This window comes from Melanotaenia boesemani, chromosome 15, assembly GCF_017639745.1.
Source record: "Melanotaenia boesemani isolate fMelBoe1 chromosome 15, fMelBoe1.pri, whole genome shotgun sequence".
In the NCBI taxonomy this organism is placed as follows: domain Eukaryota; kingdom Metazoa; phylum Chordata; class Actinopteri; order Atheriniformes; family Melanotaeniidae; genus Melanotaenia; species Melanotaenia boesemani.
In genome coordinates this window covers 25,333,701-25,355,593 of record NC_055696.1, presented here as the reverse complement: position 1 = coordinate 25,355,593, position 21,893 = coordinate 25,333,701, and the positions used below count along the sequence as shown (strand labels likewise).

Genomic DNA, 21,893 nt, shown 5'->3' with positions numbered 1-21,893 from the left:
TTTAAGTGATGCATATATCTAAATTAAATCATGCTGCTAAATTACCACAAACAGGAGCTTATTAGGGACCCATGGCTCATTTTTACTCCACAACTCACTAATGTGGTCATTACAAACAACTGAGTGAAGTCAGTTCAAAATTTCTGATGGAGCAAAATGAGCAAAATGATTAACCGAACGCTTGTGACCACGAATTTGCTCTCAGAAATTAAGAAACAGCAGCCAAAAACAAAGTAATGGGAATGGGACGCAAATGAGTCAGAATTAGAAAATGATGCGTATCATCTTCACTCAAATATATGAAAACAAGGAAATGAGGTCTATTTTTGCCTGCAAACTAAATCATCTCATGCTGCTGATATAATCAGTCCTGTCCTCAGAGTCAGTTATATTCCTCTGTGACACCTTCAGGAAAACACTAATTGGTAAGTTTGTGAAAGAATTCTGGAGCTGCAGCAGGAGGATGCAGACGGATTAGAAGTTGCTTTCATGTAACTGGCTCTCTGCAAAGCAATACGTTACATTAGCATGTTTTTGATATAATAAAATCTATGAAAAGGAAATAAAATGAAACATAGCTATATGTGATCAGCAGATAACTGGATGCAGGTACAACATTGTGCAACAGTGAGAGCAGGCATGCAGCAGGGACATCACACAAGTAAAAAAATATATATATTCAAACAGTATATACATAAGGAGGAAAGTAGAGGTACCAACCATGAGCTGCAGGTTCAGTGCTGGGCGCAGTGTCTGAGCACACAAGGAGAGGACAGGGCGGTTGTGGAGGGAGGTGTGGAACAGGAGGAACGGCATGCAAAAAAAGAAGAATTGGGAGGAGGAGGCAGGAAGGGAGAAAACAAATGACACCCATAAGCAAGCATTCAGAAGACCAGAACATGACAAAAGACATAAGACTTAGGGGAAATCAAAGGAAACCAAAGGCAGCGCAGAGATAAACACAGGCCGGCACACACACACAAATACACTCTCCACGGCACACACTGGATGCTCCACGTACGGGGAGGTGGGATGCAGCGAAGACTCAGAGATGCGGAGGAAAGTTATCATGTGCTGCTGGTGGAGAAAGGCGGCCTATCAAGAGGGAATAATTCTGCAGCCTGGAAACAATGAATGTGTTATTCCTTAAATTTATTATTATTATTATTTATTTATTTATTTATTTTTATTTATTTTTTTTTTTTTTTATTAATTTTTCCCTCCAAACCTTAGATCTCTCCAACACATAATGAGCATGAATTTCTTTCCTTTCATGTTACAGTGAAAATGCAGGTTTTCTTCCCCGACAACAGTTGTTGCCAGTGGGAAACTGTACAGTCTGGATCAGGGATCATAAACTCTAGACCTCTTTGGCCAGCATCCTGCAGGTTTTAGATGTTTTCCTGCTGCAACGCACCTCACTAAAAAAAACGGTTTTCCAGCAGCTTGTTGTGAAGCTCTGCACCAGGAAGGTGTGTTGTAAGAGATAAAAATATAAAAAACCTGTAGGACACTAGCCCAAGAGGTCCAGAGTCAGTGATCACTAGTCAACATGTCAACAAATTCATCCATCCAACCTATTTACACAGAAAAAATAGCAACAACACTCGTATGTGTAACCAGGAGTGCATGCTGCAGGGAAGTGATGGTTCCCGGCAGCTAAGCTGAGCAGGTCATTCAACAACAAGAATGTTGGCTGTTCGAATCCCACCAGTCACTATCCACCCTCCTAGGCAGCAGTGTTGGCATTGTTGGTGTTTTTGGTCTCACATATAGATCACTTAATGAATAATGGATTTACTGCAAAGAGCATCGGGCTCCTTGAAAAGTGCTATAAAAATCAAATCCATTATTATTGTAATTACTCTATTCTGATGTGTACTAACAGGATCTAATTTGGTCTATGTCAATCAAACTAAGTCTAAGTGGGTCTAAATATACAAGGGAACCCATAACCCCATTTGCTCATGTGTGGTAAGAAGGTTATCATACTCAAATGTGCATCATGGAGGAACCTTGTTCAGCAGGTGGAATTAGGTCTGGATTTCTCAAATTAAAACCTTCCTCTTCCTCCAGATGGGTCACCGAGCAGGAACAGGTGTGTCACCTTGGTACTCAGTCACTACCAACAGTAGGAATGACCGTCATGTAGCACCCATTACTTTTGGGTTCTTTTAAGTCTAAAAGATTGAAAACCTCTAATAATTTTAAGCTAAGTAGGAATAAACACAAGACACATAGACCAAATGGTGAAAACCTCTTATATCTAGCACCTGATTACGCATTATGCCAGTGGGTGCTTACATTTACTATTCTAACAATCAAATGATGCACGCAGGCATATAATTCTTATTATATATCAATAGTAGACCCTTTAAAAATATATATCCAACATATTTTAAATCACATCTGTAAATTAAGGTATTCAAATGAAATAGATACAACAGACTATTAAGTTTTGGAGCAGGGACACAAAAAAAACCTGCAGGATTGTGGCCCTTGAGGACGGGAGCTGGGCACCCCTGCTCAAAAGCAATGTGACAAAACAACACTCCACTTCTTGACATATTAACCCACATCTACAGAGTATCTGGATGTAAAATGTTTGTGTTTGATTATACTGATTTTTCCCTGTGTGCGAATTTGATTCTGATATTTTAGCTCGATTAAGGCCCATTTAAAGTAGTTCTGCAAAGTCCTTACAACACTACACTGATAGACTGACGATTTGTTGGATTATTTAGTCCAGCTAAACCCATTCAGCATCTGAATTAACTGGAGCAAAAGTTTGTAATGAGAAATGAGCAAGTTGATCTTAAGGTGTTAACATATTGACGATCTTGGATGGTTAATAAAAAAAATTGTCATTTTGCTGGATCCTGATTACAAAATAGACTAAAGAAACTAAACTAACATTGAAGTCCCCAATGATGAAGTTCACATTCTGATATGTTCACAGACCAGTAAAATGGGTTTTTCCTCTAAAATAATTAGCTGATATGTTTGCAGTAAAACAATGTACCCACGTTGGTTTTAATATAACAAACAGGATGCTGGTTATGGCTGATAACTAGCTGTATGATAGTCACACTTTTACATTAATTATGTTGACATTCTGTGAGACGTAACAACATCCCAGATGCTGTACTTTAGTCTGCTTGTTAGTGTCAGCCTAAAGCAAAATTATCTGTTTATTCTTTTTTTAGTTTATTTAAAGCTCTTATAGTTGTGCTGCAGAGTAAAAATGAACAAACGTTTACTCAGTGTAATGAACATAATCTAATGATTTCTACCTAAAACCTCAGCTATGCTCTTATAGTTATGTTTATGTATATTTGGGGGAACTGCATTAGAATATATTCATACAAGGAGCCACAAGTACAAAGAGGCAGTCAAGCTATTTAGTGTTGTAGCTTTTAACCCTTAAAAGTCCTATGCACTTTTTCTTTTTCTTTCTTTTTTTTTTTTTTTTTGGCTCATCTGGTTTTATCTTTATATAAACCAGCCTGTAGGAGCTGAAGCTTTTAGTCCCAGTTGGCATGCAGACATGATGTTTCCAGGACAGCCTCAGTTGTCTGATTAGGAGGCTAAAATTATGTAAAATGAATCTATCAGTAGGTAAAGCAGCTAGGAATGTGCTAATTGACTAATCGATTATTCAGAACGGTGCGTAAAGCAGAGGAAGTCGCTGTGAGAAACTTCCTGTTTAGCGGTGAAAGTTTTGCTACCAGCTTGAACAAAAAACACCACCCAGCTCTGCTAGTTCCAGCAGAGTCCTGTGTCTGCTTCATCACTGCTGGGTAAAGTGAAGGGAGCTAACCCTAAAGACCAGACGGAAAGGCGAGGAAAATAACCGGATTTTGTTGTTGCTGAACATTCCTGTGGGTGAGTTATTTAACTCGTGTAGCATAGCAGCCGCTAGTCTATATAAATGCACCCAATCCAAGTTTGATCCCAACTCCCTGACTCACTTTCTCATCTACCTGCTGAAAAATAAAGGACACTAGAGCCCACACAATGTTAAATATATAACAATGTAAAAACACCCAACATACAAATAACATACATGTTTTACATAATCCATTTGAAGATAAAAAATTTTTTAACTTGAAAAGTTAATAACAATTTTTAAATTGTATTATTCATGACGTCATGATGACATCATGACTAATCGTTTTTGAAAGGCCTGACTAGTCTGACTTCAAAAATCACCTAAAACGAGTATCCCTCATAGCAGCATAAAGACCTTACTGACAGAACTTTGTAGAAATACCACACAAATAAACAGTGACCAAGCATTTTCTTTTCTGCACATCATTCTCTGAAGTCTTGGCTTTCAGGAGAAAAAAATATTGGCATTGAAATAAGCTATCCATCACAATTCACCCCACAGAGTTACACACTACCGTTTCCGAGACACTGGTAATACAAGTGAAAGCCCCCGGGGGCCCTGGAGTTCTAGTTAAAAGAAAAATAACAGTTCTTGTTATGAGTTAAGATGCAAGAAGTTCTATCTCTGCTTTCGCGTGTGTTTAATGTGGTCCAAATATAACATGAGGCCTTCTCCCTGTAAGGTTGGATGGACCGAAGGGCAGCATAACCTGCCAACCTTCTGCAGGTGGAGGCCATGTAGAAGCGTTCCATATGTTTGTCAGGTCATTTTCAGCTGCTGTAAGGTCAGCGGAGACATCAGCAGCGTCCATTCAGACATGTGCAGACATGCTGGGAGGCAGCTCCGTGACTTGCTGCCATGCTCCCCACAAGCACTCTGGTAACTTTCTGCATGTCACTTTTATTATGTTAGCAGAGTTGCATGATGCGGCCTCTCATGGGACCAAAGATGCTCACTGGCTGCAGGCTGTTGGATCTACTTTCTTCATTCTGGCTTTAGTTTATGGTTTCAAAGACTTTCTAGATTTTTGATGATCCCTGTGTTGGCTCAGAGATAATTATCTCAACCAAATGTTGTGAAATAAACTGTTTTTTAAAGAAGCTCTACTAAATTTTGGGATGTTTTCAGTGAGTCACCCCCTATTTATGCTAATTACACATCCATCTTACATCCTATCTGTTCTCTGAGATCTCTCTGGCCAGCAAGTCAGCTGGATGTGGTCTTGTCTCTTGCTCTGTCCCTTTCTCTCTTTCTTTCCTCTCTTTTTTCAGTAATATCTTGTCTTGCATTTCTGCGATGAATCAGCCACGGTGCAGTGTGTTGACATGTAGTTGCTGTCGTGTGACGTGCTGCATAAAGCAAAATGCTGCTGAAACATGACAAAGTAGTAAAGTGTTGTTTCTCAGCCTTGGGACACTGCAAGCAACGATGGCTCCAGGAGCGTACATAATTAATGTCAGTGTGTCTTTAAAATGAGTCAGAAAGTCACATTTTTTTAGGTCAGAAAGTTACATAATGCTACTTTAAGGTCTGGTGGAGCTTTGGAACAATAAACGTCACTGTTGCACCCTATAAAATACCTTAACAGCATGTTTGATTGTACTTAGATCATATTTCCTATAAGCAATTTTGTTTTTCTTTTATTATTTTTTATCAAATCCTGGCAAAATGGGTGTTAAAAACAATATAAATACAAGAGAAAGCGGCTTAAAGAAAAGTAGTTAGTTGTGTTTTTCTTCTGTTTGGATTTTATTCTTAACTTTAGTTTTTACTCGATGCAATCAGATCTATTTTTATTTTAATTACTGTTTGTAGAGTTTTGTTTTCCTTGAACATTTATCAGCTGTTTTTCTTTCTGCCTGCCTTACCATTTTGCATCTCATTATCTAGTGCTTGTTTTTGTTTCATTGTTAGTCTTTATGCTTGTCTTAAAGACCTAACCAGGCATGAGGAGTGCTAATTAGCTACAGCTCCAAGGTTTGTTTGTTTTTTTTTTCTCCATTTACCACCATCTATATATGCAGTTCCTCTCCCAAAAAAAACAAAACAAAACAAAACAAAAAAACAAACAAAAACAAAACAAACAAACAAAAAAAAAAAACAAGTCAGCTTTACCACTTTCATGTTAATTGTAAACATTAATATGGATGTTAGCATTGTTGATGCTAACAGTGCTGATTGTGTGCTGATCTTAGAACCTCGGGCTGTAACTTCATCCGAAGATGGAAAGGAAGGAGGATAAATGCGGCAGCGGGGAGAAGTAGAAGAAGGTGGATGAGGAGGTGGAGGAAGAGGAAGATTGGAAGTAGTAGAGGGGAAAATGGAGGAAGAATTAAATGAACATGAGATGTTTTTTTTCTTTGGTCTGTAACTTAATCATTAGGAAAAAAAATGACTTCAGTCCAAAAACTTTTCACTTCAAGATTGGACCTGCAATCACAAATAACAATAACTCAGCAAACTTTTGTCATTTTACTAAAATTACAGCATATTTTGTCATTCACTGTTTGTACTATGATATTTGATAAGAGATATGTTTACTGACCGGCCACTTTATTAGGTCTACATGCTCATTTACATGTTAACAGAAATCTCCAACCAGCCAAACACACGGCAGCATGCAGGCATGAAGACGTGGTGAAGACGACTTGCTGAAGTTCAAACTGAGCACCAAAATGAGGAAGAAAGAGGATTTACTTGACTTTGAAAGTGGCATGGTTGTTGGTCTGAATATTTACTGGGATTGTCACACACAACCATCTCTAGGGTTTACAGAGAATGGTCTGAAGAAGAGAAAATATCCAGTGAGCAGCAGTTGTCTAGACCAGAATGCAGCAGAAGACCACACCAGGAGCCACTCCTGTCAGCTAAGAACAGGAAACTGAGGCTACAATTCACACAGACTCACCAACACTGGACAATAAAAGATGGAGAAATGTTGCTGGTCTGATGAGTCTCCATTTCAGCTCCACATTCAGATGCTAGGCTCAGAATTTGGTGGAGACATCATGAAAACATGGATCCATCCTGCCATGGATCAACACTTCAGGCTGCTGGTGGTGTAATGGTGTGGGGGATATTTTCTTGGCCCACTTTGGGCCCCTTAGTACCAACGTGGCCTGATTTAACCACCACAGCCTACCTGAGTATTGTTGCTGACCATATCCATCCCTTTATGACCACAGTGGAGCATCTTTTGATGCTACTTCCAGCAGGATGATGCACCATGTCACAAAGCTCAGATCATCTCCAACTGCTTTCTAGAACATGACAATTAGTTCACTGGACTTCAATGGCTAGATCTCAATCTAACAGAGCAGCTTTGGGATGAGGTGGAATGGGAACTATGCACGTTTTGTCTCTTTTGGGTCAGTGTGGAGATCTGGTCTGCTTCCAGAACTCAGTTTACCTTCACATTAAGAAGATATGTTGGTATCCATGATGCTGATCTGAGACCTGTATGTTACATGACATCACTTACTGTGTTACTACTGACCCTAAAAAATACATCTGGCTGGATCCTTTGTTTATTTTAATAAAGGGTAAAATCTGAGAAAAGTGGGAACAATATGCTGCTTTAACAATACGGCAAACTGAGGAGTAACATCAGAATTCATGAAATTTTCAAACCACTTCACCAGATGGTGTTTGTGTAATTTAAGATGCTGACACTCATAATGAATATTTGTTTCTATTCCTTTCCCTTGGCTGTGTTGTTGTCCTGTTTATATTGTGGGTTAAATTAATTAGTTGTCAGCAGCGTTCATGCTCTTTCATCAATTAAAAGTAATGCTAGCCTCTGCCTGATTGCTTTCTTTTCACCATGTAAACATTTATTTCCAGTTTTTATATTTGGGGATTAAGTACAATTGTTGGCTCAGTGCAGTGTTGAATATGGGGATGATTAGACATATTGTGTTGATGGGAACAGGCTGAAGTGGGAGGGTGAATGTTTATTTCATGCATACACAGAAGGGAGTTCATACTTTCGGGGGTCAGCTTGTGTTTCTCTAGAGACCTTGTTGGCCCAGACTATGATGAGTTTGTGCAGCACTAAACACATCTTTATAAGGAAAATCTTTTCTCTACATTCACATAAAAATAGCAGAGACGAGAATGTAGATGTAGGAATGTAGGAACTAAAGATGAAGAAAAATATAAAATTGCTTGTGAAAGGTGGTCAGAAATGTGTTTAGATAAGAAAGCAGTAATTTAAATTTATCTCCATTTTCTTTTCTAAAGCTTCCAAACACTTAAAAACCATTTACCCGTTTTCTGACCCTGTAATGGGAAATTAGAACAGAAAAAAGCCAATCAAGCCAACACATTTACCGGGTGGTGTCTCTGACCTGTGAGGCAGACTGTGGATAAATAAAATCAACTGGCAGAGCATATTATGGTCTGTCTTCAGCAAAGACTGTCTAAACACCATCCGTTCTTGTGGAAACTGAATCATAATTGTTTGTTTCCTGCTAAACACAACCACACAGAGACACAGGAAGTTACGTAGTCTTGCATGAATACTGTTTTAAGTTGGTAGCCGGAGAAGCAGCTGCATGTGAGTCACTGTTGTGCTAACATTTAGCATTAGCAGTATGTTAGTAATTTGGCGTCATTTCTCATTAGAAAGCCCTTCTAGTAAAACAGCGACATGCCTCATTTGCAGGGTTGAAGTTTCCAGAGGTGACATGAATGCTGCTAAATTTACCACAAGCAATCTTATAAAGCATCTGAAAAGAGCACAAGGAGTTTGTTTCATTAAAGGAAAGGGGCAATGAAACCACAGCAATAACAAACACTGGAAAATGCTTTTAATATATATATATATACACTCGCTACCAATGGCTAGAAAGGGCTGGACTGAAAGACAGCACAGAGGCACTAATCATGGCAGCACAGAGCAAGCCTTGAGTACCAGGGCCGAGATCTACCACACCAGGCAGGACCCCAGGTGCAGGCTGTCCAAAGTGGCCCTGAAACAATCCAGCACCTCACAACAGGGTGGCAGGCAAAGAATAAATGGAACACCATAACCACTTAGCCGACATAGTGTACAGAAACATCTGTGCAGAATATGGACTAGAGCCCCAAATGAGAGGGCCAAAATCCTGTGGAACAGCCCGACAAAATGGTGGTGACCAACCAACAAGACACTGTGATCATGGATCAGCAAAGGAAAGTCGTAGTGATGGATACCCCCGATGTAGTGTTAGTAAACCAGAATTTACTGCATTTTCTTTATATAACCGTAGGCCTTCTTTTAAAGCAGGGGTATTCAACAAAAAAATTAAAGAGATCCAGTTAGAGAAACATTTTTGGAGCCAAGTCCGGGATATATGTATATGTATATATATATATATATATATATATATATATATATACAGTCTGTACGTACAATGAAAACATTGAATAAATTTAACTTTGTTCAAAATAACACATACATGACTTGTCTCAAAAAACCTGGGGTAAGACCTACAAAAAATAAAACTTTCTCCACCTCATGTTGTCATCACAGTGAAAGTGATTTGTGCCTCACGGATAAGCAGGTTTTTTGAGGGACTGCATGTTGAGCCCTCCAGTACACTCCCTTTTCTACTCTTCATTATATTTATTTTACACATCTCCTATTTATTCGCAGACATTGTCACTGTTGCTCTGTCAAGGGAAGTTGAACGTGCATGTGGGTAGGGGTGTGCTGGTGTTACACCGAAATCTGTGACCCATCAGAATCTGTTTGCATCTACGTCTTAGAAGTCTTGAAAACTTGCATTTAAGTCTGAATTCATTATAATGCAGGTACACATTCTGATGGCTATCAGAAATTGTGACTTAGATCATCCCTCTTATAGTCTGGACCCTTCTAACATAATATCTGATATTGTGGACATCTGTGAGAGAATCAGTGGGGCTTCATAACAGGAGCAGGATCAGCCCAAAAAACCTGCAAATGTCAATATTTGCAAGAGACTTAACAGAAAAACAACCCCAGCAGATTTAGCAACTCTGCTGACTTCATCTTTATCCCTGTTTTGTTTGATCTAGCCGGCAGTTTACCGCTGCGCTGGGAGCCTCACGCACTGGGAGCCTCACACACTGATTGGCTGACTGCATGTGTAATTAGTCCGTGTGTTTTCTGACCACTACCGTAAAGACTATAAAAGTTGTGCCAGTTAAAATGAAAGCACCTGGTCAGATTTTATATTTTAACTCTGGGTCCATGTGGGACAGGTTCTGAGTCCAGATTTGGACCATGGTCTGCTTGTTAGTGACCTCTGTTTTAAAAGAAAGAGACATTCTGTGCATAACAATGCAATTAATTGCGATTAATCGCAACATGTCAGGCGATTAATCGAGATTAAAAATTTTAATCGTTGCCCAGCACTAATATACAGTTTATGGCTGTACTCCTCATGAGATGTCGAGCAAATGGTGGAAGGATTTTATTGGTGCTGTAACTTACTAAGTGGCCAAAGACATCAATGTCATCTGTGATGTTGTTGAAAATGAAAATGAAAATATTTTAGAAAAACAGTCAGATAATTTTTTCGTAATAGCACCTACCTCAACTCTACACTGAGACAACGTCTCCAGTAAAACAAGGATGTGTGCATTGTCTCTTTAAGTCCTGCAGCAGATGGTGAGACCCCTACAGAGATGTGATCTCAGCATCATAGAGTTGGTCTGGAATTACATGAGGAGTCAGGAAACATTTGTTAAGCTGAAATTCATCACTAGTGAGATCTTCCCCAGGCTGACAACATCCTACCTGCCAGTGGTAGGTTGTTGGTATCTTATCTTCTAAACCTATCTATCCCATCTCTGCTGCTATTACAAAGGCTGCAGCAATATCCACAAGTGATCTAAACTGAACAAAGATGGATTTTATTGCTTATAAAATCAATTTTTATGTCTTCTTTTAAGAGTTATATGACCTCATTTTAACTGAATAACTAGTCAGTTTTATGTAAAGTGAATCCATTATTATTTAGTAATGAAATAAATCTTTTACTCTCAGCACAACAACACAAAAGAAGTGTGATCATTTTGTAAATCAGCAGATGTCTCAGTGTGAATCTTTTAAGATCGCTCTAATCAGACTCGGCCTGTGCAGACTCAACACTCCTTGATCTGTGGCAAAGGAGCTATCAATCAGCCCGCGTAGATAGGTATTCTTTTTAATCCAATCAGATGGCATAATCAAGCACAATGCCTGTGATTTCTGCCAGCCTTGTGAGATTTGTTCCAATTGAGCGGTCTGTCAGAGAGGCTTTGATTGCATTTGGAGCTCAGACTGATTTCTGAGTCGAGACATAAGGTGATGTTTTCTATCTGCACCCTTTGGAGATTTATACTCACAATAGCCCCAAAATCTGCTGCTGAAAAACCCAGATAAACAAATACATATATATATTTAAAAAGGGCATAATCCTTAAAAGTTTATGTCATTTTATTATTCACTCTTACTGCTCTCATTTTTCCACAAAAACAACAACTCTGACGTCTTCAGTAAATATATGTTGTTAAACCGCTGTCATTCATACGGTATGTGTCATCATCTACCACAATAGCTTATACTCGTTAGAAAAACAACTTCATCATTATGGAGCTAAATCAGGAAATTTGAAAAAAAGATAATTGGGTTCAAAATAAAACTAAAATGAATGTTAATCCAATTATATGTTTTTCAAAGTTCACCATTAAAACTCGACTTTCATATTCAACTTACATTTTTAACTTTCAAATATTTCTTTCAAATGAACAATCATGGCCCTGATTTAGCTCTGTAGTTCCTGTTCTTTTAAAACTCAGCTGCTAACAGATATTTGGAGAACAAATCAGTGATGGCGACCTGGTTGCCTAAAATATTTAGTCTCAGCCTACTCAGTGATAATGCTCACCAACACTTTAATAAATCAGAAAAACGTGGAGGCACACGTCACTCTGTCCCTCTGAACACTGTAATTACTCATAACTCACCACTGTGATGGATGACATCTCAGTTCCAACAAAAGCTAACAAAGTTTATATCTTTCCATGATAACCAATGTTCTTCAGAGCTTGCATCCACATGAATCCTGATAACAACATTACACAGAGAGCACACGTTAATCCATGAACTTTGTAAATCGTGGCAGCATGTTAGAAATTGTTGTTAGAAATTCACCACACTGAAATGTGCTCATTAAGGGTATGCATCTCTTCATTTAAAGCAAGACTAATGATAATTTTACACACATGGGGAAGAAAATGACTCAGAACATGGTTTCATAAGTCTGATGGGATTGGATTTGATACTGTTAGATAGTTTTTAATATTTGTAATAAACTTTGTGACGCTTTAACCCCTTTGAGACCTGTGCAAACATTTTAGGCCTCTGTTTGAAAATTACACATGCAGGGAAAGTTTATCTCTGCAACCACAACACCTTTGTGAATACTTTTGGAGTTGCGTGCGGAGCTGGACACATTTTTTTGTGTTTCTACATGCGAAAACTGGGAAGGGTACCCTAATATCTGACCCCACTCAGTCTACTTTGTTGGGACCGTTCCATTGGGGTACCACTGTAACTGACCTGACCTGAAAGGGTGGCATTTGACACACTGCAATCCTCTGATTGGCTGAGAAAAAAAAAAAGTTACTTCCCGTGCAGCCTGGTATAAAAACAAAGCAGGAACAGCTCCTTGTTTAGAACAACAGATTTTCTCTTTGTTGATTAAATCTCTGTTTAAAATTGCATCACGAAGCACCTACAAGAAGAAAGAACACAAACTGCTGGATGACGCCATTCCTCTCCTGTGTTTCTGAGTCATGTTTTGATTCTACTTTAAGGAAGAGGCTGCGCTGCAATGGCATCATGCTGTTACGTAGCTGAGGCATCTATCGCTATCCGACCGAAACTCCGCCTCTCAGGTAAGGTTACGATTGGCTGTAGAAACCAAAGATTACAATTTACAAACCACATCTGCGCCCTAACTGATCCGTTGTCCAACTATCAGATGTGTAAATATCAGTATGTGTTTACTGACAAAGAGTAAGTAAATGGATGGATGGATGGATGGATGGATGGATGGATGGATGGATGGATGGATGGATGGACCACTGACTAGCTGCATTCAAACATACTTTATATTTATGAAAGACCAGGGGTTTGCAGTATCTTTGGTGGCTCATTTTTGTTTGACCTCACTGTTTCCAGGATACAGGTCCAGAAGTTAAATACAGCTATGACTATTATAGTATCTTTTACCTCAGCTCTAATCTCTCAAACATCCTGCACCGCTCTGAATCTTTATGATGCTCTAATGACCTTTGAGCTCTCTGAATTGCAGCTGTTAAAAAAAGAGTCAATAAATTCCCTGTGATGTTTCACCAGGTGAATGTACAGATTTCTGTGCTGCTGCAGCTTATTGAAGGTCTGCAGACCTTGAAACTGGCATGAATGTTGTCTAATTTGTCAGTTTTCCTATAAAATCCCACTGTTTTTAATCCTCTCAGCTTACAGTAAGAAAGAAAGCACACGGATAAATGCAATGTGAAAGCGATGCTATGCATGAAAGGTCATTTTTGACCCTGGAATCAGTATATGCTATAATAATTTCAACACAATTTCCATTTATTACTTTCTCTGAGGAATTGTCAGTTCTACCTGTTGAATGGAAGCTTTAAATATTTGTTCAATGAATAACACTGAGTAACTGAGTAACCTTAACACATGGATAATGGATCTATAGCTAAATAAATTAATAAATAAAAATACGTGCATGCAAATATGGCTGCCAGCATGGAATAGAGATGAACTTGTAAAGAGGGATAAAATTAAGTAGGAGTAGGCGAGAGAGTACACACACACACAAACACACATACACACACACACACTGACAAAGGTTGTGTGAGGGTGATACCATACCTTGATTGGCTTCAGGGTTGGAGGTGGTGGTGATGGCTGTGGTAGTGATGATGACTGTGGTGGGTAAAGGGGTGGTAGTGGGAGCATCTGGATGAGAGGACAAATACATGTCAAACACAGGGAGGGGAGGGGGTGATGAATAACAAAAAACATAAACTAAAGGGGTATAAATCCACCTAAATAAAGTCGCTGTGATGCAACGTGTATTTGTATGAACAGCTGCAGAATTAGCTGAAGAAACGTGTGTTAAATGCTGCTAATGCACAGCAGCAATGCTGCAGCTCATCATCAAATCTCACATCAGCTGAGATGATCAAAGATCTCTGGGATTTTCTTCTTTAATGTCAGCTAAGAGCCATTACCGTGCTACATGAAGTAATGACAGGGCTGGTTGTTAGAAGTTAATAAATGTCTAATGAGTAACAAGTGCTGGTGATGTACATTTAAAGCCATTATGTGGTTACCCATCCTCACAAACAAAAGAGCGTGTACTCTTCCTGAGAGATGAAACCAAAAAAGGAAAACCAAAAATTCTAATATAACGACAAACAAAATAACAATGCACATAAAGGGAGAGGATAAATGAACATGCACAAAAAACAAAAGAAAAAAATCATAATAAATGAGCAGCATTAAGCAGGGTTGTAGAGCACACAGGCTGGGATTCGAGACCATTTTCCTCACTGCTTTTTCCTTTTTACTTCATTAACCAGGTTAGACTCCCCGCCCTGGCAGTGACCAGTGGGAGGTATGGAAGTGACATTTTCCTTGTCTAACTGGCCAGGCTGCGTTGATACGAAGCCGCTGGCTGTGCTGCTTGGTTAGAGACCTCCCATGCTGCTCTGATAGCCTGGGAATGGGCTGAAAACCTGTAGGGGTTGTTAAAAGGTGCTGGAAAAAAAAGTAATTTGTGGCCGTTGATAAGGAGGAAAGCCAGTCTCCACTTTAATGAAATGAGGTGTTATAAAGAAGGTGAGGAGAGGAAATGTGCATGAACAGAGACAGAAGGAGAGGAAAGTTAATGAGAAGGAAAAAGTGTTGGTTTTACCAGCCGTAGAAGCTGCATGGGCAGCAGCTTCTGGGGCTGAAAAATGAAGCAAACAGGAGTGTGAAAAACAAATGTACAGGGGCCATTACGATATTACCCACCAGTTTAAACTGTTAACACTTTACCCAGTGCATTATAAATCAATAGTTGAGACACACTAAGGCAGCTCTATGAGTTTCTTTTCCCGTAGAAAGTGGACTTCACCATGTCAATATTTGCCATCACGAAACTGCAGGTGGTGTCAGGGAGAAAAGACTAAAGGAATACTAGTAGGAAGATGCACACCTTTCCCAGATTATACATCTTTATAATACAGGTTATGTCCATGATTATATACTATACATACTTTTTATCAATTTGGACAGCAGTTTGGAGAATGTTGTTAAATGCTGCAGGTCTAGACTTTTTGTTTTGCATGGACAAAGCCTGTTTACTGGTACTTCATATGAGCGTGCTGCAGCCAAACAGCAGGAATCTAAAGGTGCTTCGACATTGGTGATACACTATCAATATTGAATGATCAATGTGTCTGACAAGCATTTCCTGTCTGACCAAACAGTATTTGTCTGTGCTGTTGAGGAAAAGAAGAAAACACTGGTGGTTTTCCAGACTCTTTATTATACTAGTAGTATGATTTTGGTTTTGCTGAATTTTTGTTGTATTCTGTGTAAATTGTATAAACTATGTAAACTAGTGAAAGCATGAAGCATTGATATGGGAAAATCTACCTGTAAGCATCTTTAAGTCTAAGGCTACATTTGCACTGCAGGTCTTAATGCTCACTTCCTATGGGACCTCCATCAGACTCCAGGGTGAACAGTCTACAGCCCTGAACAGACCTGCATGAGCAGAAGACGACGTGATACCCAGAACGCTGTGTTTACAGAGGGAAATTTAGATAATACTAACGTTTGTGTGCATCAAGTTTGAAATTGCTGTGCAATCCCAGCCAAAAAGAATATGATATAATATTGTTCCATCTGTTTGCTCCTCTTCTTCCTCTAAACTTTCTAGCCTTTATCAGCTAAGTAAATATAACAGTTGTATCATGGAGATGTGCATTGTATTTCAAGTTTCTTCTTCAAGCTTGAAACAAGCAAAATGTTGCAAGGCCATTGTTTACTTCTGTTTTTTCTAAATGGTAAACTAGCTAAAAAATACAGCAGCATCCTCAAAAATGAACCACTTATAAGACTGCATACAAGGTGCAAGCTTCAAACATAGCACCTGCTCACTATGTTTTTGATGTAATCGGTGATTTCATTGTAAGTCATTTTCACCATTCTCACACCTTTTTTCCATTTCAAGTTTTTTCTTTTGGTTTTATGCTTGCTTCATAATGTTTTGTTCCTTCTGCAGGTGGTGTGGGAGTTTTCACTCTACTGAGCAACAAAGTGTGGATTCCAACACAGTCTACCCTGTTTCAAGGCAAAACGTTCTAACCAAACCTAACCTGGTGCTCCATGGTAAGAGAGACCAGAACTGAGTGAAGATAAATGAGTGCTGATCTAAACTGGTGATGAACTCAGGTCACCTGAGCGCCAGTTCCTGGTTCCGTTTCCCCTTAGTCTTTGCTTTATTTCTCAAGGCTAAAGGGAAACCCATCAAAATTTACTCCTTTTCATGCATTTTTGACAAATGCATGTATTCAGATTTTAATCATTTTACACATTGTGACATGACATGTTTGGGATAAATCATCCAAAGTAGTGCAACATATTTTTTTAACTTTAAAACTTTGTGTTTCTGACTCGTTTTTATGCCACACTCCTGGAACCGTCGTTGCCCTGCAGCATCCCGAGGCGAACAAGCCGCATGTCACAACTTTCTTTTATACAGCCCAGAGCAGGGGGGGTCAACGTCGGTCCTTGAGAGCCACAATCCTGCAGGTTTTCCAAATTTCCCTGCTCCAGCACACCTGACTCAAATGAATTGGATCCAACAGCCTATAAGAATCTGCACAATGACTCATTAGTTTAAGTCAGGTGTGTTGGAGCAGGGAAATTTGGAAAACCTGCAGGATTGTGGCTCTCAAGGACCGACGTTGACCCCCCCGACCCAGAGCATCACGTTACAGCTGAGCCTGGCTTTGCAGCACTGTGTCACACGGCAACAACTAAGACAAGACAATGGCTGTTTGGAATTGAACCATGCCTAATTCATTAAACAAACACAAGAGGACATTATCAGAAGAAGAGAAAAGGAGAGAAAGTGCCACAGCAAGAGATAATACAAGTCAGCATCAGACTGACTTTTACTGGTTGGAGAGATCTCAGAGAAGAGACAGGATGCAAAACGAATGCTAAATTAGCCTTTTAGTTTTAGTTTGAACACACACGTGTGTGTCACTTAAACGCAATACTTTCATAGGAAGTTGCAACTAGTTTATATCCAGGTGAAATATATGCATTCACAACTATTTAAAGCAACCCACAATGCTTGAAAACAGTGATTTTTTTTCCTTGATGACTTTGGAACTACAGATGAAAATTAGCTCCTTTGCTAACTCTGGCACATTTACAGTTTAAATTCAAATTTCAAATTTAATTAATGTGCATTGTCTCTTTTAAATAAACGGTATAAATAAAATAAATATTTTCACTATGAAATCAGAACAAATTGAAAATGAGTACTTCCAAAGTCCTATTAAGATGATAATAAAAGTTATCTTGCTATTGTTAATGTCTTCCCTGGGGTTGTTTATGATATAAACCTAGTCTTTCCTGAGGGCAGAGGTTGTTTTTTGAATTAATACCAAATAAACAGCTGCTAGTTTGAAAAGCTTTATATTTTATGCACCTTAAGAAAATGAAGTAATTTGGATCCAAGGCAGACAGTGTAGCCCCTTAGAACGCTGCCTGAAGGCAATTTAAACTAGCAGAAATACCTTCAGGTGATTGTGAATCAGTATTCAAACTCTGCTGAAGGACAGTATCTTTTTAATGCATCAACAATGCGGGTCTTTAAAAACAGAAGACTGTACAGACCAAAGCCAAGGATGGGCAGAAATGATCCGTTGGGAAGTCAGCTGGCAGGCGAAGCGCCAACTGATGAGTTTCACACATGCTTGAGAGCCAATAAACTCCAACTCCAGGGTGGTGGCGCCTAATTGGTTTTATCCCTTTATGAACTGTGAGGGTCCAGCAGATGTTTGGGATCATCGGTGTCAACAGCTCATTAAAAACTTAGCGTCACAAAAACAATTCAAAGGGAGTCTGGTGAGTTTGTCTGAATGTGCGCCACATTTCCCACTCGTCTGAGGCTGGCTGGTGCAATGTATCAAAGAATGCTGGATCTCATTGACTTTCAAATGCGACAGGCAGAATGTGCTTTTCCTCCCGCTGAGTCGTCGGGCCTTGTTTACTGATGAGGTTTATGAATCAGTGTTTCCGCTGTGAACGGAGAGAGCAGGACCGCGGGAAGCTCCGAGACACAACCTGACAGGAATTATTTCAGCCAAAGAGTTTAAGGATTACACGTGAGCTCAAGATGAAACATCTGAGGAGCATGTTGAATCACATCAAATAATATATGAAACATTAAAAAAAAGCTGTGGGCTTGGGTCTGAAGAACACAGGTTCAAGTCCCCAGGTCACCAACAGAGGTGAACTACTGTGGGCCCTCGAGTAAGGCCCTTAACCCCCCCGACTGCTCTCTAGGCACTGAAAAATGGCCGCCCACTACTGTGAAGTACATCTAGAGATGGGTTAAATGCAGAGCTGAAATTCACAATAGGGATTAATAAAGTAAATATTATTATTTTAAGACAACTCCTCATAATAATAACAGTGAATATGGAAAAGTTACCAGGCGTAACCCAACTAACTTATTACCTGCTAGTTTATGCTATTTTCAACATTAATAAGAGTTGGCCAAGTCTTATTAAGCCTTATTAATCCTTATTGATTCTCTCTCATGTTGCATTACTCACTAACCCTGTTGTTGTGACATCGGTAAACCTGCTTTGGATGACGAATGTGAGGTTTTGATAAATGCTGCCTGTGATTTACAGAAAGTTGCTTCCTTGTATTTACTTTCTTGTTTCCCTACCTGATACACTGCCCCACTCTGGGTTTTTTTGCTCTCAGCCTTTTGTTACTGTTTTGTAAGTTGATGAACCCCAGTTTTACTTCTGAGAGACTCTGCTTCTCTGAGGTGCTCTTTTCATACCTGCTCATGTTGCTGACCTGTTTCCAATTAATCAGTTATGTTGTCCTTCCAGCTGTTTCTTTTAAGTGTCATTCACCTTTCCAGCCTTTCGCTGCCTCATCTGCCCTTTTTGAGACATCAAATTCAAGATAAATATTTAAGACAAATATTTCATTTCAGCAATAAAATATCTTATTTCCATTAACTAAAATGTAAATTATTGGTTTATGAGATTAAAATAATTTTCTTTTATTTTCTAAGAGAATGCCAGCTTTTTTTTTTTTTTTTTTTGTGCACATGAATGATTTGTCTGTGTAGCTCCATTCAGTCAGTAAAGTCCAAGGTCTTATAACACAGGTGAGTAAAAGAAAAGTGAAGTATGGAAGAAAAAATATTTCATATTTACATTAATAATCCTCTTCTGTCATAATAAATGTAATGAAATTAGTTCTATAAATGATGAATTACCCTCCTCTCCAGAACACAAATTTCACCTCCTCTCAAGTATAATTTAAGCAGACTGAAAGTGCAGCTTCGACAGGATGTTTTGGGACACGTTTGAAGTTGTGTGGGATGCGACCTAAAGAGCCACCGCTGATTTGTGGAAAAGCTGCAGCGTGTTTTAATGGAGAAGAAGTGTTTACTAAGTGGGAAGATGACTGAGAGCAAAAGGGCCACTAGACACTCTGCTGGTGTGCAATAAAATCCAATGATATTGAAGGAGCAGGGAGGATGAGAACTCAGTTATTGGGTAAGCGGCAGCCCGTAAACAACTTAAAAACCCTCGCCATGATTTTCACTCGACTGTGAAAGGAAACCCCCGATGGTGGTGTTTTGTTAGCCTGTGAAGTTAGAGAGGCACTGAGAGTTGGAGCAGAGCAGACTGAACTCGCTTCACTGTTAACATTGTTAGTGTCAGCCAGACCTGTGGTGCTCTCCATCACTTAGAGTCACAATACTCTGCAATCAAATGCATTAAAGATATGGCTCAGGCTGCATTTGTTTAGGTTGTCAGGCAGTAGGCATGTGGGTGGTGAAGGTGCCATGAGGTCGCTAATCTACAGGTTAAGACTTGTATTGGATCAGGGGATGAGAATGCTTGAATAAAACACCCTAAAATATTCATACATTTCTATTGATGTCTTTTAGGTCAGCTTGACTCCATATGGTTTAAATTGGTCAACTAGTCTGTTCCTGATATGTAGTGCAGATAGGACATATGAAATATCCAACACATGACCTCTTGCCCTCAGGGAAACGATGTCGTGCTATCAAATGCACTACATCTCGTCATTCTAAAAGTTTTTTTCCACAAGCTGTCATGACTTTGAACAATGTACGCTGAAATGCCTCAGACATGCATTTTACTGTTGTAGTTACTTTTACTGCTATTTATTTATACAGTGTTTTATACTGTGGTTTTTTTATTGATTTAGTGTTTTTATTGTTCTTAGTATTATGCGTTTTAGGATGTGTCTATGTGTTGTATTCTTAGGCTTGTGGTTAAATGTGACAATGCACTTTGAGTTCCTTGCAACTGTTTTTTCCAATGTGGTTTCCTTCTGCAAATGGCAAATAAACTAAACTAAACTAAACTAAACATATGGTGGTTAGCCTGACAGTTGTGTTGCTATTTAGTTAATAAGAGTATTTTGCTATATATAAATTAAGTTATTTTGTTTGTAGCATTAATTTATACTGACTTATTGCAAAAGAAACAAACAAAAACAAAAAAAAAAACAAAAAAACTATGTGTTTAAGACATCATGACTGAAATATTTAAAATAAAATTGCCTTTAAACAAATACAGTTTACACAAAATGACTGAAATTTCTCAAACACCAGACAGCCAAGGCTTAGTAGCACCATAACTGAAACCATGAAGACCATGTTGCATGGAAAAATACTTTAAACCAGTAATTGAGAGCATTAATTCAAGGAAAATCTTTACTGAAGTAAGATATTAAGTAAGAAGTTGAGACATTTTCTAATGGAGTAAGATTTCTTTTTTCACCTCCTGGCTTTGCATCGCTTGCACAAATCTTAGCAATCTATAATCAGCTGATCTACTAAATTGCAGCCTAAGTTTAGAATTTATGTAAGAATAATGTATGTACATTTTACGATGTGTGATCCAGAACTTAGTTTGGTAGAAATGTTAAATTTCTCACCTGCCCTCCTCGCACGACATAACATGTTCGAGCCGGGAATTCATTCTTTGAGCTCCCTAGACGCCAAGAACTTTGTTATAGTGGAGCAAATAATTTATTTTGGGTATTTCTTCTTTTACTGTTCTTTTCTGAAAGATTTTCTTACCAGGAATTAATGTTGAAGGTAAATTCTTGGGAGCGGAAAAATAGTGGAAAGTAGAGTTTTCTTTAGAAATTATGGGGACCATATGGGTTAATGATAATAATGGATTAGATATTATATAGAGCTTTTCAAGGCACCCAAAGCGGTTTACATCGTGTATCCATTATTCATCCACTCCTCACTCATACCTGGTGATGGTAAGCTATGTGTGTAGCCACAGCTGCCCTGGGGCAGGCTGACGGAGACGTGGCTGCCAGTCCGCGCCTACGGCCTCTCCGACCATCACCGAACATTCATTCACCAGTGATGCCAACACTGGAAGCAAGGAGGTTAAATGTCTTGCCCAAGGACACAACGACAGTTGACTGCAGGAGTGGGCGGGAGTTGGAATCGAACCACCAACCTTCCAGTCATTGGACGACCTGCTCTACCGCCTGAGGCATTGCCACCTGGGTTATAAGTGAACTTAACCTTGAATACATAAATATAGGTGGAAACGCTCCAGCCTTGCAGAGTCAGTCATCCAAAACCTCATAACTGTTGCTCTGACTTTCTTTTCTTGTATTATTATTATTATATTATTG

General features: G+C 39.0%; 1 protein-coding gene across 5 annotated transcripts in view; it reads right to left on the bottom strand.

Annotated features, from left to right (window-relative positions):
- Positions 1-21,893, bottom strand: part of cadm1a (cell adhesion molecule 1a) — a 501,415-nt gene that overhangs the window by 38,683 nt on the left and 440,839 nt on the right. For 2 of the 5 annotated variants that reach the window (XM_042007760.1, XM_042007761.1), the window contains 2 exons: positions 13,800-13,886; positions 721-753 (listed from right to left, as the gene is read on the bottom strand). The exons of 1 other annotated variant lie outside the window; for it this stretch is intronic. In XM_042007760.1, the coding sequence (XP_041863694.1) occupies positions 721-753; positions 13,800-13,886 (120 nt within the window). The remainder of the gene's footprint in view (positions 1-720; positions 754-13,799; positions 13,887-21,893) is intronic. 2 more of the 5 variants (XM_042007762.1, XM_042007763.1) reach the window with 2 other exon arrangements.